At 44.7% G+C, this 18,055-nt stretch overlaps 1 protein-coding gene across 1 annotated transcript in view; it reads left to right on the top strand.

Moving 5' to 3' along the window:
- Nucleotides 1-18,055, top strand: part of LOC144140048 (uncharacterized) — a 332,419-nt gene that overhangs the window by 300,895 nt on the left and 13,469 nt on the right. The window contains exon 2 of the mRNA XM_077672255.1: nucleotides 4,327-4,407. Coding sequence (XP_077528381.1) covers nucleotides 4,359-4,407 — 49 coding nt within the window. The 5' untranslated portion in view covers nucleotides 4,327-4,358. The remainder of the gene's footprint in view (nucleotides 1-4,326; nucleotides 4,408-18,055) is intronic.

The following is an 18,055-nucleotide window of genomic DNA, read 5'->3' as shown; positions in this document are numbered from 1 at the left end:
ACCCACAAATGACCACTACCCATCTCTCCGGGAGTACAGCTTCAGGTAACTATGTGATCGTGAAAATAAATTTAGCTGTGACACACCATATGCTGTATACCTTTCGAGAGGCACCAACAGCTTCCAATAATATGTCGGCGAAACTGAAATTCTCTTTGGGATGCGGTTCCATAACAACCTATAAAAGATTTCGCCTTTTTTATTTCTGTCAATGGACGTGAACCCGTCCTGTCAGTCGTTTGGACATATTAGGGCCACAATTTCGGAAGCTGGTTTTAAAGCCCATCACGACCGCGAAATTCAGCAGTATATATATGATTACAGGCCTCCGTTGGGGTAGTGGGAGCGTGAACTCTATTCCCAGTGAACTCGCTTTTAGAAACATCTGTTGATGCGGAGCAGCCTAAAGCGCCCGTGGAGACAAAATACGAGTTTGGTCCATTAGAAAGACTGCTTTGTCTCGATAATGATGACACCAATTTGATCGCAAACTTCAAAAAAGTAATGGAGATCTTAAACAAAAAACACGTGAAGCAGTGACGACTCCCTAGCCGCTTTCCTGCAACTTTTCTGCGACGTCACAGAAACTTGTTTGTGCGATCGGCGGCGGCCAACCTAGAGGATCATCAAGACACATGACTGTGATTGTAGTGAGGCCTGTAGCTCCGTTTTGTCGCATCACATGAATGGTAACATGCAGCTAACAGATTGAAAATTATACTTTAGTGCTGACCGTATGACGTCACTTCTGCCCATAACACGTCACTGAGGCGCGAAATTGTGAAAGTTTTTCTATAGAAAAGAATTTCCACTGTGCACTAGGCGCCGCCATTTTTTAACGACCGGTACGCCATCTGGCTGGCATTTCTTGGGGACTGCGTCGCGAGCAGACGACGCCGCAGTCACACTCTGCTGTTCCGTGCCGTACGTGCATATCAGACGTCCCAGCGGCATCAAAAATCGGTAAGTATCATTTATTCGGTATGTCAGCAGTGCGAAGCTTAACAGTGTTTTATGGAGAACGTTCAAAGCGTCCGAGAGCCGTCAGGTTGGCCCATAAATTCCGTTCTCAACCCGCTAAGGCGGCGTGCCACCCTACGCACGATTTTTCCTCACGGCGGTTCTCTGTAAATCTACGTTTCGCCGCGCCAGCAGGACGCCCTACTTTTTATCACCAATTGATGTTTGTTTTCTTAATTCTAGGAAGGTTGCCGTCATTGCCTTTACTTTCGATGTAAAGAATCTACTCGCCCGGGCGTCACTACGCCGTTGTTGGCTGCAACAACAATCAGCGTAAGCGCAAAGTGCTCATGCAAGAAACGTGCGAAGTGCACCACGACAAAAGAAGTGTCTGCATGTGCGGAGTCTATTCGCTGCACAAATTTCCTGCGTCCCTTGAGTGCCGCCGCGAATGAGTACGCTGAATCGGAAAGATTTCGAACCTAGCAAATTTGCGAGGGCAATTACGGCCGTCCGCTGATTTTGGAAGCGCTGTTTATTCACCCTCATGCTCAATCCTTATCGCACATTTCTGTGCTCTGGAGGCATTCTCTGTTCATTTTATTGACGGGAAGCCAAGAAAAATCAACCCGACACATGTATGACCGCGCGAACAGAGGCATTCGCTGAATGTACGTACCAAAACACTGACTTGTGAGCGTGCGTAGCAGGCATTCGCAGGAGACATATTTGCCGCTGCATAACACAGGTGAAACGTATTGGGTACACCAAGATTTCACGGCCGTTTGCTTGCTCAAAAGAACTTTTGGGTTTAAGCGGCGGGCGGGAACCGCCTACAGCAATTTAATTACAGACACGACCGGGCGTGCTCCGCCACCGCGACGCTACTATTTCGCTTTCGCCTCGCCTTTTTCGCGTCCCCGTGCTGCTGCATATACGTGTCGGGTTGATTTTTGTTGGCTTCCTGTTAATAAAATGAACAGAGAATGCCTCCAGAGCACATAAATGTGCGATAAGGATTGAGCATGAGGGTGAATAAACAGCGCTTCCAAAATCAGCGTACGGCCGTACTTGCCCTCGCAAATTTGCTAGGTTTGAAATCTTTCCGATTCAGCGTACTCATTCGCGGCGGCACTCAAGGGACGCAGGAAATTTGTGCAGCGAATAGACTCCGCACATGCAGACACTTCTTTTGTCGTGGTGCACTTCGCACGTTTCTTGCATGAGCACTTTGCGCTTACGCTGATTGTTGTTGCAGCCAACAACGGCGTAGTGACGCCCGGGCGAGTAGATTCTTTACATCGAAAGTAAAGGCAATGACGGCAACCTGCCCAGAATTAGGAAAACAAACATCAATTGGTGATAAAAAGTAGGGCGCCTTGCTGGCGCGGCGAAACGTAGATTTACAGAGAACCGCCGTGAGGAAAAATCGTGCGTAGGGTGGCACGCCACCTTAGCGGGTTGAGAACGGAATTTATGGGCCAACCTGATGGCTCTCGGACGCTTTGAACGTTCTTCATAAAGCACTGTTAAACTTCGCGCTGCTGACATACCGAATAAGTGACACTTACCGATTTTTGATGCCGCGCGACGTCTGATATGCACGCACGGCACGGAACAGAAGAGTGTGACTGCGGCGTCGTCTGCTCTCGACGCAGTCCCCAAGAAATGCCCTCCAGATGGCGCACCGGTTGCCGCAAAATGGCCGACTCGGCAAAATTCTGGTCTATAGGTTTTTTTGTTTTCGGTTAAAAAACGTCTTTCACAGTTGAAATTGATCTGAGTGAGGGACGGAAGAAGACTTGTTTCGAATTAAACAAACTTGATTTTATTTTCGTGACCCCTCTGAGTACTTCGGTGTTACCTACTCCGCACTTGTAGCATGGAGACTTTATCAACATAGTCTGGCCAGAAAGTCGTAGAACGTACTGTTTGGAGCAGAAGTCTGTATTTCCATTGTACAATTGTAACTTTTCACTCTGTACGTGCCTTCTGTATGGGCGTATGTGTGTGGGTTTTGTTCTCTTTCTTCCTGTATTTTTCGTCCTGATCTGTTTATTCCCAACCACCTTCCTAGACGCCTTCCGCGTCGTAAAAATGTTCCTTCATATGTGTATTTTTTGTTCACTTCTATTCACCACTTGCTGCTGATCGTATTGTATCGGTCCAAAGTAGTGGTTCGAAATTGAGGCCCTTGACACGGGTATGTCATAGCTCGCTTTTTGTGTGGTCTTTCTATTTCTTTCATTTTCTCCGCATGAATGCATGGATATACGTGCAGATTCACTTACATCTCCCCCTCTTTCGCTTCCTGGATGTATTAACTACTTCCCCACACAATCGCTACCCGGATGGCAGGTCTCTCAGCACCTCTCTCTCTCTCTCTCTCTCTCTCTCTCTCTCTCTCTCTCTCTCTCTCTCTCTCTCTCTCTCTCTCTCTCTCTCTCTCTGGCTCTCTGTCGCGTCAAGCAGTGTGCTGTCGGATTGTACCTCAGTTTCCTGAAATCAAGTTGACTGGTCGACCCGAAAGTAAATCTCTTCGTGGTTGGCCAGCTCAGACCTCTGAACCCACCGCATGCTGAGAGAGGGCACGAGCAGCCTGCAAGGCCAGGAGGGCAAGCGGACGCCCCCCGCAGGGCCGGTTCTCTCACCTTCCTACGCCATCGAGCTCGCAATTAAAGATGTTTATCTCTCTCTCTCTCTCTCTCTCTCTCTCTCTCTCTCTCTCTCTCTCTCTCTCTCTCTCTCTCCCTCTCTCTCTCGTGGTTCTTTCCACTAGTGTCCGGCTATTTGCCGTCATAATTTTACGTGCTCTTTGCGAGGTTGCTGTGTGTCTAGGCATTCAGCGATATCAACACGTGGCAGTACCCGCAGGTGTGGAGGAGACCTCCGGGAAACAAAGGGTAGGTTAGAGAGCGGGCTTAACCCAATCTGCAATAACGAAGTGTGAAGTGGGAGGTGGGTGGCGCACCATCTGATGGGTGGAGAAGAAGTTATTGAAAAAAAATTATATTTACCGGACGAAGTAAATAGTAGACTTGTAGGAAACCATCTAGTTCAGCTAGATCGTTTCAGTGTGGAGAAATGCACCGAATGAATTTTATTCCGAGGCTTTCACCTAACCAAACTAACTTCCACTTTTGTTCCCAAGCTGAATGGGGAAAGAAGCTTACATTAAGTTTAAGATTACAGACAACCGTTGGTGTCGACAGCTCAACGAACGAAAAAAAAACAGAATAAAACACGTCATAATCGCTGAAACTACTTTAATACTTCGGACGTGAGATGTCACACAACTAAAATACCGCTTATCAGGTAAAATAATCTTTTGGTGTCTAATCAATCTTTGAACATTGTTTCTCGCAGCAGTTCAGCGCAGTGACCTCGGAGACGGAGAGATGTTTCCCGTCCTTTCCTTCATCCTCTTCTACGCCCTCGCCACGAACAGTGAGTTGCTCCAAAACTTGAACGATGTACAAAATATTGAGAGCGCTTCGATGCGCGTTCTGAACGCCGCACAGAGAGTATTCGTACTCTATGTAAAAAAAAAAAAGCCTAAACAAGGAGGTTAACAAGTCAACAAGGTAAAGCGGTAGTTAACATAGAAAGAGCGGGCAATGAAAAGAGTGAAGAAAGTAAATCCAAGCCAGCTATAACCCGCAGCATACAGAATTCATTCAGTCGCTAAATAGTGAACAGGAACACTTCAAGTCCGGAGTTTAGGACAGGGTTCTTCGCATATGATTTGTACTTCCCGCGCTCGTTGGCGGAGCTCCCCGCTTTTCCTCTACATTTTTATAGACCTCACTAAAAAACGTGCTTTAAAAGCTGGTCTCCCGTCTGACCCAGGTACTTTTGCAATGGGACCTGCTCTACGAGGGAGCGAAGCCATCGAGCTTAAAAAGGCTCCTCCGTCCAATGGAATAAATCTTTTTGTTCGCGCTGCGCCTGCCTAAATTTTCTTCCTTTCTCGTTCCCTATCCATCCTCTGCCGATCCGGGCGGCGCAGGCGCAGTTTAAGTTGCACCTGCTTCGGTGCCGACCGACGTACTTTTTTAAAATCGTTACATTTTTTTCTGCCTTTCGTCCTCTCTAAAAGCCCTTTTGTGTACTTTTCGTGCTGGCCAAAATATTCATGAGCCTCTCGATCGAACCCTGGCGCATTCACCGACACGTACTGCTGAGCCAAAGTAGGCACTGCTGTATACGGCCGCACCTTCATCTTATTTTAGTTAATTCGGCTGAGTGCTGCGCCGACAAAGCTTCCCACGCGCTGCATTCGAGTGAACCGCGTGACAGGTTCGTTTCCTAAAGCTGCCTCGTCCGAGGGCCACCGCACAAGAGCGCTGCAATTGGATACCGCCGTCGCTCCCCGCTGAGGGCGAGAGGCCACGGGAGACGTCCTCAAACGGGGTTCGAGAATGGCGTGCCGAGCGCTCGCACTTAAGCGACCAAAATAATTTTCTGGGATATTCTGATAACAGTAATGGTACCGACTTCTTTATACCGAGTTTCAAAGAGCCTAGTGGTCTGTCGTCGAAAAGGAAGAAGTGTGAATGCGGTTGCCTTGGCGTTCGGTGGCGACGACCGTGCTCCCGCAGAACCGCGATGTTGAGAATGGCGGAAATTGACCGATGGCATGTCGTCGGGGATGAATGAAAGATGTTGGCTCTCAGAAGTTGCTTCTGGGAAGGCAGAATAACGCACGCATTTCGCCAGAATCCCCGGCGGTGTAACGGGATCGAGCGTATGTCAGCAACTATATGATCCCATGGCCCCGTTACTATAGGGTGCATAACACTCTCTCTTGGCACCGTATAACGCACTCACGTACAACGTGGTGTTAACGTAACGAACTGACCCTCCCGGGGACGACTAAAACGTACACGCGCTGCTGCGCAAGGTACTACCAATATTAACTAGGTGTCCGTCTTCCATCATGCACGTGTGCAGAACCGGCTGCTTAGGAATCTCTTTGGCTGTTTCCTTTCTGAGCTGGCTGCTTCAGACAGAAACGAAAAAAAAAACAGAATCTCTTTTCTTTGCTGTGTTTCCGTTTACGCTATTTTGTCTGCATTTCCACATCTCCCAGGGTTATTTCTTCCCGGAATGACGCCATTGCTCCCCTGAGAGCTGTCCCGGTGTACGACGGTATCGGAGTCATAGTATAACCCGCCGATACTGCTTTGTGTGGGGCCCTTTCAAGCAATCACAATATTTTCAGTGCTGTAAATGGTATATGGCCAGGGCCTAGATAAATTTTGCCGCGCTACCGCTGTCACTCCACAAGCAAATGGCGGCCCCAAGATCGTTGCATTACGTGCTCAACCAATGCGTACTGCTTTTTATTTCCCAGCGCTCTATCATAATACCCGGCTGCCAGCACCGACAAGCATACTGGGTCTGTTAATTCATTTGGTTAGAAATGGTTGCAATAGCGCGCGAAATAACGACTAGTTTAGAACTCTTGATATATGTTCATGCAGTCCTGGTTACTGCACGCTTGTCTTGTGGGCAAGGAATCGGAGAACTTGCTTTACGAGCGTTGTTATCTACAGGCACAAACAGCATTACCACTTGCAGCGCATTGAAAATAGTACACGAGAAATCAAATCATCAACTGAAGGCCATGACGCTGCCAATAATAATGCAGGATGCTTTGTATGTAAGGGCCTTCCAAGGAGACAGTTATGGCACTGGAAATTTTGAAGCATGTTAATATGCAAACGGATATTTTCGGACCTGCCAGAATTCTAACCCAGGTAGATATGGTGGCAAACAATTGCGTCACGGAATGCTGCCTAGTCGATGTGCGGTGGGGTGACCAATCGTAGCGTGTGACGAATTGTTCAATTCAAATATTCAAATCTCATTTTTCGCGCCCAAGTTCCTGTGCTGCGAGTCGCGCTGTAGTAAAGGGCTACGGAATACGCAAAAACGACCTCGGGAACTTTAGCGTCCGCCACGTACATACTGGAGTTCTGATTATCACCTCAATATGGAAAAAAAAGCTCCTCAGCTGTAAAACGAACCCGCGACCTCGCTCCCAGCAGTGCAATGCCTTCGCCGCTTAGCCCACGCACAACAAATTTCTGGCATTTCTAAAAAAGTTTGAGGAAAAATGTAAATGAACTGCCATTCTTGTCCGATGGAATGGCAGGCTCAGTGAACTTACAGTAAAGTCACCTTCAGCTCTCTTATCTATAAACGTTCTTATTGACATTTCACATGTGCACTTTTGTTCAGCGATTTCTGCCCTGTGCAGCCATACTCAGTAGTTATCTAAACAACCAAGCGATAAGTGACTGACTATTTTTTTGTGTGGTATTTGTGTTGCTCAGCCCAGTCGGGCTGACACCCCGCCCCGCTCCCCGAGGAGCGCCGGTTTACAGCTTCCCGATAAGTATACAGGGTTATTTGTTCCGCACTTAGCTGAAAACAATGGGGAAGGGGACGTGGACTGGGCATGGCTGAAAGTTGCGGCCATGCGTTACTCGTCTCTTCCCCATCCGAAAGGCCGAGAACGCTGCCCTCGACTTTTACACAAAGGCAACGAGACACCTGCTTTGCTTTTGCTCATAAAGAAAACGTCTGACGGCGTGGGTAACGAAGCACAAGGAATGGCCCCAAGAAAGCCAGACAATCGACTGCTGCCTCAGAAGTACGCCTAGAAGGTCACTGACCGGACCGTCGTCCCTAGTGAAAGGCCGCAACAACGAGAGCCGCCTTCGTTCACTGACCTGCGCGTATATAGGGCATACTCAGCTTTAAGGCTCGGAACAACCACGCGGCGGTGTTTATTTCGCGCATCTGTGCGCACACTTCTTGCCCTCCTTTGTGCATGTGTTCGTCTTTATTCTTTAGAGGACTTTATATACGGTAATTCAAGCTTGTGACATCGCCCTCAAGCGCGCCAAATGCACTGAACATGATAGGTGACGGATTTCGCACGCCACCACTGGCCGCATATATGCCAGCTGTTCGTAAGCTTCCTCATTTCTGCAACCAATCATTAGTCATTATCTACGTAACATGCCTTCATTTATTACCTTTTGAAAGCATGGCACTTTGTACGAAGCGATGCCGGGTTGAAAACGGCGCCTTCGGGTGTAAGTTAGAACGCAGGAACTATAGGCCTTCCTTGCATCTCAGTCGAGTTCGCTGATGCGCGGGTTTAGACGGTAGGGGTACGTGCTGACGCCTAATGTAAGCTTGTGACGCATGGAGCAGCACACTCGCAATCGTAAGGGTTTCGCTATGTGTCGCACGAATGTTTGCATCATTGGGTACCAAGATATGTTTGGTATCCGAGTTTCAATACGCTGAGGTCTTCGTAATTTAGGCATTTCAAAACTGCCCAGGCGGAAACGTGGGCCAGGAAAGGATAAAGGATACGTACATGCTAGTTATTGATGATGTTCTCGCTGTTCGCTTTTCATTTCAGGAAAAATTGCTGGTTACTGTGGGTGAAGCTCACAACGGTACAATAATTTGCTTTTCTTCTTTGGACATAAAATAAAAAAAATGGAGAAAATAATAATAAACGAAAATGTCTAAAAAATAATAATCAATCAAACAATCAATCAATTTATTTATTTTCAGTGCCCAGGAACGGCGGTAATGTCTTAGTGCTGGTGCACTAACAAACATAAAAACAAACAAAATGACATAATACATACAACACGTATCACTAAAAGTGCGCTACACTAGTAGAAGCACAACGAACGGTAATAACAGTGATATCACACTCTATGGACGGAAGAGTTAGCCACAAATAATGTACTAGTTAAGTGAACATACAGCCAATTAGAAGATAGTGAGGTAAGAATAAAAGCTATACAAACGAGAAGTTGAATAAAATGCAGTAACGAGCAAACAAAGGAAGGTGGCATAGCAAGATTATGTGAACGGAGTAAGACATATACTGTTAGCTACAAACAGCACTACTCAGCCCTGCACGAAACTGGGCCAGGGAGACATTAAAAACATCCAATTTGTCCCCAAGAAAGTTGTACAGGCTTTGCAGTCGGTGGATAGGCGAGTGACGACTACGAGTTGCACCAGTATGGAATCGATAGCGCGATCGCGTGCACTTCTGGGGAAGTCGGAGCATAAGCTGGGACAGAAGTTCTGGGCAGGAAATGACTCCGTGTAGTAGCTTGTGCAGAAAAAGAAGATCAGCTCGATCACGCCTAGAACTCAAGGGAATAAGCTTAGGTAGCCGATGTTCACTAGAGGACGAAACAGAACTGCGTCCTAGCCGGTGTTTATATATTGACAGGAATTTTTTCTTCTCTCGTTCAAGATACTGGTGGTTGGACTGGCAGGTTCCATTCCAAACGACAGATGAGTATTTTAATTGGGGGAGGCAAACTGATGAGTAAAGCTATAAAAAAGGAACAGGAGAAGTGAAATCTCTTGTAAACCTGCACACAGCACCCAGAGAGCGCAGGGCCCGCTCGACCATCTGTCGTATATGGGGAGTGAAACTGAGGGGACTGTCGAACAGCACTCCAAGTTCTCTAACCTCGGAAAATTTTGACAGACGAGCGTTATTAAGCGTGTAAAAGAATGGGAGAGGATGTGTTTTCCTGCTGTAGGTGATAACTTTGGTTTTATTAGAGTTAAGAATTAATCCCTGCTCAGCACACCAGCGCGCGAAAGATGAGATGTCATTTTGAAGGGCGAGGCAGTCCTCTGGGCAATTAATTATTTGGTAAACCTTTATATCACCAGCATACAAAAGAAAAAACGAGCTCTTAATAGAGGTAGATACGTCGTTAATGAAAAGAGAGAACAAAAGAGGGTCCAACACGGACCCCTGAGGCATGCCGCTGGTAGGAATGTAGTCGACAGATCTTTGGCCATTTACACTGACATAACAGCGTCTGTTAAGAAGATAGCTGCCTAGTAATTAAGGCAACTAGCGGAGCATTGACGCCACAGAGCAACAGTTTATTGAGCAACAGTGGATGAGTAACAAGATCAAAAGCCTTACTTTGATCACAGTGGACTGCGTCAATCTGGCCTCGGTCTGTGACTGCTTTCGGTGCATGCGTCATAAAGCAGGTAAGGTTAGTTGTCGTTGACCGCCCAGTTATAAAGCCATGCTGATCGGGTAACAACGCATTTTTTACGCACGAAGACGAAACTGTGTGTAACGAGGACTCAAATAGTTTGGACGCGGCCCAGAGGATTGAAACCGCCCGGTAATCATGCAATCAATCAATCAACCAATCAACCTTTACTTTCGGTGCCCAGGAACAACCCTAGGGTCTTGGTACTGGTACATCATATACAAACATTCATAAAAACAAACTAAAATCAAGACAACACAACAGCAGAAAACCATATGTATAACAGAAACAATAGAGTAAAAGTAGTTACAGAGATCCCAGAAAGCAAAACAGCAAAAAAAGGAAGCATAGTTTTAGAAGCGATGATAGAATAATAATAATGATAATAATAATAATAATAATAATAATAATAATAATAATAATAATAATAATAATAATAATAATAATAATAATAATACTAATAATACTAATAATACTTTTATTTCCATTCAAATAAATACATTTTATAATGCCGAGCCTGCCGAAGCCTCACAAGGGCTTGTATGGCAACACTCGGCAGCTGGGGCGAAAATCAGTGCCAGCACTGAATCAAATAATGCGTAACATACTGTCTTACAGTACATTCTCTGTACAAGACCACCCTAGGCAACAGTCAAAAATACAACCACCAGAAGAAAAACATCAGTACCTCATTGCAGGAATGCAAAAAAAGGGGGTTTCAAACAAAACAAACTCTTCAAATAGTCTGACACGCAGCATAGAAATTTTCAAATAAAACTGATCTATAAAAACAACGACATACAGCAGACGATTGATATTCTATACAGCATCAGGACATAATCCTTAAAACAAGAAGGGCAATACACTGCAAGAGAGGCAGTACAAAATTTCTTCGGTCATGCATTTTTAATTGGTTACAGTCATTTGACTCAAATTATGACAGTTTAGCTTTGAAGATTCATAAGCGCTCGTTTAATGCCACGCAGTGTTTCTTCATCGAAAACTGACTGTGGAAGTTGATTGAAAATTTTAGGCACATAATACGCTCTACAACTTTCACCATACCGTGTTCGTACCCTTGGAAGAAAAAAACGGGGAGGATTACGCAAAGGAATTTGCTTAGAATGTGGAATAAGAAAATTCTTGTTCCAAAAGTGTCGAGGGACGATCGTGCAAAGAAATAAAGTGTCAAAGGTAGGAAGACCGAGCGCCCTGAACAAACTGATATCAGAAGGCATGTCAATCCTATAGGCAATGCTGTGAAGGATATTTTTCAACAAACCGTCTATTTTTGATTTCCAGAAATTGGAGCAATTAAAGTAGTTGCGTATTCCATATCGTAAATGGGAGTAAGCGAGCGCGTGTGTAATCATTTTTTTTACCGTTAAGGGTACAAGTGCTCTAATACGATAAATCAAACATGCCACACTTCGCAGTCGCGCACACAGCGAAGCCATGTGAGAGTTCCAGGTCATGTCAGTGTCATAAAAAATCCCGAGGTATTTCACACAGTCAGAGTAAGAAACTGGAATACATTTACACGGGAAACATTTATCTGTATGAAGAAGAATGGGCAAGGTGGTGTGCACTATTTTCAAAGGATTTCTAAAACATACCAGTTGTGTTTTTGTCAGGTTAACTCTTATTTTATTGACTTCGAACCACTTCATTGCTTGCATGGTATCCTGTTGGAGAAGGGCCGTGGCGGTGTCATAGTTTACGTGCCTCGAAATTATTAACGTATCATCCGCATATTGAAATATATTACATTTATTTATAACTGAACTGAAGTCATTAACATATAAATTAAATAAAAGGGGGGACAGGACGGATCCTTGTGGAACTCCTGAATTTAAGCTTCGTAATGAGCTTTTTGCTGTATTTAAACACACCAGTTGCGACCGATCGGACAAGTAATTCTTTAAAAAGTCGTAAAAATGGCCTCGAAATCCGTAATTGTAAAGTTTATTGCATAGTATTTCGTGGCTAACAGAATCAAAAGCTTTGGATAAGTCTAGAAAAAGTGCACAGGCGACCTGGTTTTTTTCTAGGGTATCATGCAAAAAATCCGACAATTCTTCGAACAGTTGTTGCGTACCACTTTCTGGAATAAAGCCGTATTGAGAAGAAGACAGAATCGAGTGTTTTTGCACAAAGCCTGTCATTACTTCAAGGACATGCCTCTCTAACACTTGAGCTAAGAAGGACAGAACCGAAATCGGGCGGTAATTTTCCGGTTTTGATGCATCACCCTTCTTGAACAGCGGAATAACCTTGGCTCTTTTCATTGCGTTGGGAATGACGCCCGATTCGATAATGCCGTTAAAGATAAATAAGAGCAACTCTGATAAAACTTGCAAATTGCGCCATACGTCATCCGCACAAATGCCGTCCAACCCTGCCGAGCGCTTTTTCTTCGAGCAACGGATTAACCGGTGTAGGTCCTCTAGTTCCAAGGAAGGCAAATATGCAGAGTCAGATACAGCACATTGAGGCAATATTGCACACATCTCATCAGAGTTATTAGAATTTAGCGATATAGAGGCAAAGTAATCATTTAGAATATTTGCCACGTTTTCAGTAGGATCACCAAACCCCTTTAAAATGGGATTTAGGTAGTTTCGTGTCTGAATTCCGCGAAGCTGATTTATCAGCGACCAAACTTTGGTGGGATTGCCACGTGATAAAGAAAACTGGGTGTTATAGTGCCGCCTTTTTGAGGAACGAATTAACGCCGTGACTTTGTTTCGTGCAGTTCGGTATAAATTCTTTAAGAAGTCGTTTCTCGGAGATTGTCGAGAGCGCTTCCAAAGCTCATCCTTCTCTCTTATTGCTTGTAAAACACTGTCATTTAGCCAGCATAAATACGGTTTTCTTTTTTTAACCTTAACTTTTTTCTTGCTCGCTTCTTTAAATTCCGAGAACACCTGTGTAAAACGCTCATAAGCTTTGATAGGGCAGGACAGCATCAGCACAGAATTCCAGTTGAATTCTGACACTAATCGATCAAATCGGGTTCTGTCAAATATTTCTATAAAGGTCGATGTTTCAGTTGGTTTTAAAACTTCAGGAGAGGATATCTGGCAACCAACGAAGTAATGATCGGCTATTTTTTCGGTTATTAGAACCGAATTGACATCTTCATAATCAATGGCGCGAATCAACACATGGTCTAAACAAGATGCAGTGCATTTACCCAGCATCATCTCTTCCCTAGTAGCCTTATTTACAACAGATTCGATACCATGTTCCGCTAATAGGTTTAAATAGTTTGAAACTATGGGCTTGCTCGACTTTAAAAGATCAATATTAAAGTCCCCGATAAGGCATACGTTACTGCAAGATTGCAGTTGAGCTAAGTTATCTCGCAGTTCACCAAGAAAAGATTGCGGGTTTTCAGACGGCGGTCTGTAGATTGCAAGTAATGATACCGAAGAGCCAGCAGAGTCAAGACGAAGTGCAAGAAATTCAGCTGCTGTAAAGTTTATCTGGATGGCCGTAGCTGCCCAGTGAGATTTGAAAAATATAGCAATGCCTCCTCCTCTTCTACCCACTCGGGTAAAAAAGCGCGCCTGATAACCCGGAAGGTGAAACTGATCAGTCATGCAATCATCTATATTTATTTCTGTAAGCACGAATGTATCAACCAAATCTGCAATACCAGTTATACTAGCTTGAAAATAGTCCCAGTACTTTTTCAAGCTGCGAATGTTCAGGTGAATGACGGAAAACGAGCGTTCATTTGCCTTCAGAAAAATTGTCCGAAGATCGGTTAAATTACTGGCAGAGTGAAAGTGCACAGACATATATTTAGATTAACTGCTCGAGGTCTGCAGTTGATTCTAGCTTGATTCGTGGGCTTCCCTCTTCTTTTCTAGCGAAAATTTTTCCGTTCCTAGTCCAGACGAACTTGTAGTCCGCTTCCTTTCCCCTCGACCGCGCCTTCCAGTACAAATCTTTGTTTGCCTGCGTCAAATTTTCGTTCAAGTACAGGGGAGGGGAGAGAGTGTCTTCAGAAAGGGGTCGTAGTTTCTTACGAGCCGCCCACCAAGTGTCACGTATGTATGTTGAAGCAAAACGAATGAGAACGGTAGGCGTTTTGTTCTGCCTGGCTGGAAGCCGGTGAACAGCCACAACGTCCTTATCGTCAAACTCGGTTACTTCAAGTTTTTGCGCAAGGTCGGACAAGACAGCGCGCAAGTTTTCACCTGGAGTGAAAGGGAGGCCGTTTAGTTCCAAGTTTGACAGCCTACTGTACTGCTCTGAATCGTTCAGCTCGGCGCGAAGCTGACTTATTGCTTTCGATTGCAGAGATAGCGTAGCCGTCAGCTCAGTCACTTGCTCTTCGAGATTTTTGGATAATTGCTCGGATGCCGTAACCCGTGCTGTCAAATTTTGAACAGAGTTGTCAAGCACAGTGACAATAATAATAATAATAATAATAATAATAATAATAATAATAATAATCAATCCTGTTTATTTCCTTGCCCAGGAACAGCTAGAGGCTTGAGTGCTGGCGCACGGATAGTTACATGAAAACAAAATACAAGAAACATATAGCAAGAAACAAACAAGCGACAAGACACGCACTAATTGAAGTAGTGAAAATGACAGAAATAAAGCACAGCCGGAGCCTGGGTACAGGTAAAAAATAAAAAAAAGAAGATGCCTATGTTGCTCTGCCTGTCGTAAAGACCACACGACAGGCAGAGTAACAATGTTTGACAGTAATACAACAAAAACAACGGCAAGAGTGTAGAGACAAATGATAAGACGAACAAATGACAGTAAACAGTTCCAAAAATAGGGAACTATGAGTTCGATAGACACAACCGCAGAGAAACCAAATTCCAGAAAAAAAAAGAACGACAGACACATCATAGATGTTTAACATACTGTATTCAACAGCGCTGTACAGTAAATTGTAAAGGATTTCTGAAGGATGTCAAGGCGTTCAAAGAATCGGTTGTAACAATTCTGTATTCTGCGCACAGGAGAATGATTGGAGTTGCGCGCAGCGGTCAAGAACGGGCGATGCGACCTGGTGGGCCTTTGTGGTACACTAAACTCTAAACAGTTAAGCAGGTCTGCGCAAGAAAGGTCACCATGAACAATTTTGTGAAGAAATGTAAGGTCTGCACGCATACGTCTGCAGTTCACGGAAGGGATGAAAGGGACCATGGGTAAGTCAGAATCAGGATGAAAACTGTGATTGTGATGACGGTGCTTAAATATGGATAAAGACTTCTTCTGCACACGTTCTATTAATTCACTACTATATTTGGAGATGCCGTTCCAGGCAACAGAAGCATATTCGAACTGTGGTATACATATTGCATTGTAGCATTAGAAATGGATCTGGAGAAGAGAATTCCTTTGTAATCCGACACACATTTCCAAGACTTCGAAGCGCTCGCTGGGTGATGAGCCTAATATGAGGAGAAAAAGAGAGGGTACTGTCGAAAAGCACCCCTAGGCCCCTAATCTCCTCAACCCTTTGCAGAGGAGCTCCCTCAATACTGTAGGAAAACAGCAGACGGTGGGTTTTCCGGCTGTAGGTGACAACCTTTGTTTTAGCGGGGTTTAAAATTAGGCAGTTTTTTCCTGCACCAGACCGATAATTCCGACACATCCCTCTTCAAGGCACAGCAGTCCTGAACACCGCTAATGTGCCTAAATAGTTTGACATCATCAGCATAGAGAAGAAAAGAAGAGTTTGTTAACACTGTTGACACAACATTGATAAAGATAGAAAACAATAATGGACCCAGCCCGGAACCCTGAGGTACACCACTTGTTGCAGGGTAAACACTAGACTTTTCGTAGTTAACATCTACATAAAAGGACCGGTCAAGGAGATAGTTGGACAACAAGGCAACAAGGCTTGCGTCTACTCCGGACTTAGCAAGCTTGTTAATTAATAACTGAAGGTTCACCGCATCAAACACCTTACTGAGGTCAAAATAAATAACGTCCAACTGGCCGTTTTCACAAACTGCAGCCGAAGCCTGTGTCATAAAGCTTGCAAGATTTGTGACCGTCGATCGACCCGAGAAAAAGCCGTGCTGATGTGGTATCACAACGTTCTTGACGCAGGCAGGAAGAACTTTGTGCAGAGCTGACTCAAAGAGTTTTGAGGCGACACAAAGGAGTGAGATCGGGCGATAGTTAGAAACGGCTGACTTATCACCAGACTTAAATATTGGAAAAATTCGAGCGATCTTCCATGCACGAGAAAATTTACCTAAGAGTAAGCAGTTATTATAAATGGAAGTTAAGACAGGCACAAAAATGTTGTCGTAAGCCTTCATGAGGGCTGCTGGAATTCCATCTGCACCACAGGAAAATGATGGTTTCATCCGATGAAGGCTATTATTGACAATTTTTTCATCGAACATAAGTGTGTTAAAATTAGAGTTATTAAACGATAGGTGTTCGTCGTTGCCATCTGGCAGTTGAAAGACAGAATGAAAGTACTAAGCAAAACTGGTGGCAACATCCTCAACCTCTTCACCATCGGAATTAAGCAGGCTAACGTGTTCTTTAGACGCCTTAGAACGGCCGCGTACATACCTCCAGAATTCAGCCGGTTTCTCAAACGCAGCAGCCTCTAACTATTCTATATAGAGCTGGTGGTCACGCCGGTAGAGGATTTTACAAAGTGAGCGATACCGACTAAACTCCGCTTTCCACTTGTCAAGCCCAGAACTCTTGGCCTTTTTGTGGGCGCTGTCCTTAAATTTAAGCGAACTTCGAAGTTCTTTAGAAAACCAGTGGGGAAATTCGGAAGGAACAGGCTTATAACAAGGGATGTACTTTTCCATGCCACTTCTGACGATTTCGGTAAAACGTCGAACCTGTTCGTCAACATCATTGACATCAAAAACACTAGACCATTCAGCAGATGAATAAAAGTGATACAGCCCAGCATAATCTCCACTCCTGAAAGCATATCGCGGGACTGCACAATTGTCAACACCGCCAGAGCGATGCTGCGTCGCGACCGAGACAGAGACAATAAGAGAGGGGGTGAAACTTGTCGGGGTGCACAAGGGATATTTCGGAGGCACACACTTGTACGTTTTTTAAGTTTGAGAAGCACACATCTAGAACATTACCACAAGAGTTTTCTATGCGGCAAAACTGCTGCATGGAGGTGAACGATTGAAAATCTAATAGCATGCTGCATTTCTGCGCTGCATAATGGTTTTTGTGCTCAAAGGAAAGACTGTTCCAGCGAATACTTGGGGTGTTGAAGTCCCCAAGTATAATGAGCTTATGATTGGAGTGTGCATTTGAGACATTTTCTATGGATGTGAGTGTTCGACAAAATTCAGAAGGTAATACATCCGGGGATATATAGAATGCACCGATGAGTAGCTTCTCGCCCCTCGTGAGGCCTACCTCAAGCCAGACTGATTCGTCTAGGGACTCGAGGTCAGCACGCCGCATGCACTGCACTGAATGATGAACGGCAATGAGAACCCCGCCACCTTTTTGTTTAGGTCCAGTTAATTTTCTGTCGCTTCTAAAGATTTGATAGTTAGAAGGGAAATAGTCGGAAGACGAGATATCATCGGAAAGCCAGGTTTCACTAATCACAAAAGCAGAAAATTTATAGCATACAATATTTCTAATAAATTCAGAGGACTTAGTTCGTAGACCTCGAGTGTTTTGATAGTAATATGTCGATACTCTCGTACTTACTGATCATTTTCAGTTATTCCGCAGCTGTGCAGCATACCAGGGTGAACCTTGCCTTGGAACGGCTTGAAAAGGCAGCCTTTTGGCCACATAGACGGGTCGCTCAGGCGCCTAAAACAGTCCTCGTTAACAGTTACGCAAAAGAAGAATAGGAGTCGTACTTGGTCCTAAGGCGTTTGCACGACAATGGCGTAACTTGCACAGCTGACAAGTGGGCCAACAGTTGAGCAGATGTGGTGTTAGCCGACAGTTTTGAAACAAAGATGGCCCTGCAGCTCGGTGGTCGGTAATAATAATAATAATAATAATAATAA

The sequence above is a fragment of the Haemaphysalis longicornis genome, unplaced genomic scaffold (genome assembly GCF_048455015.1).
Source record: "Haemaphysalis longicornis isolate Haplotype H1 unplaced genomic scaffold, Haemaphysalis longicornis Haplotype H1 scaffold_1, whole genome shotgun sequence".
NCBI lineage: Eukaryota > Metazoa > Arthropoda > Arachnida > Ixodida > Ixodidae > Haemaphysalis > Haemaphysalis longicornis.
The sequence above is the reverse complement of the archived record's forward strand: the minus strand, read 5'-3'. Positions and strand labels throughout refer to the sequence as shown.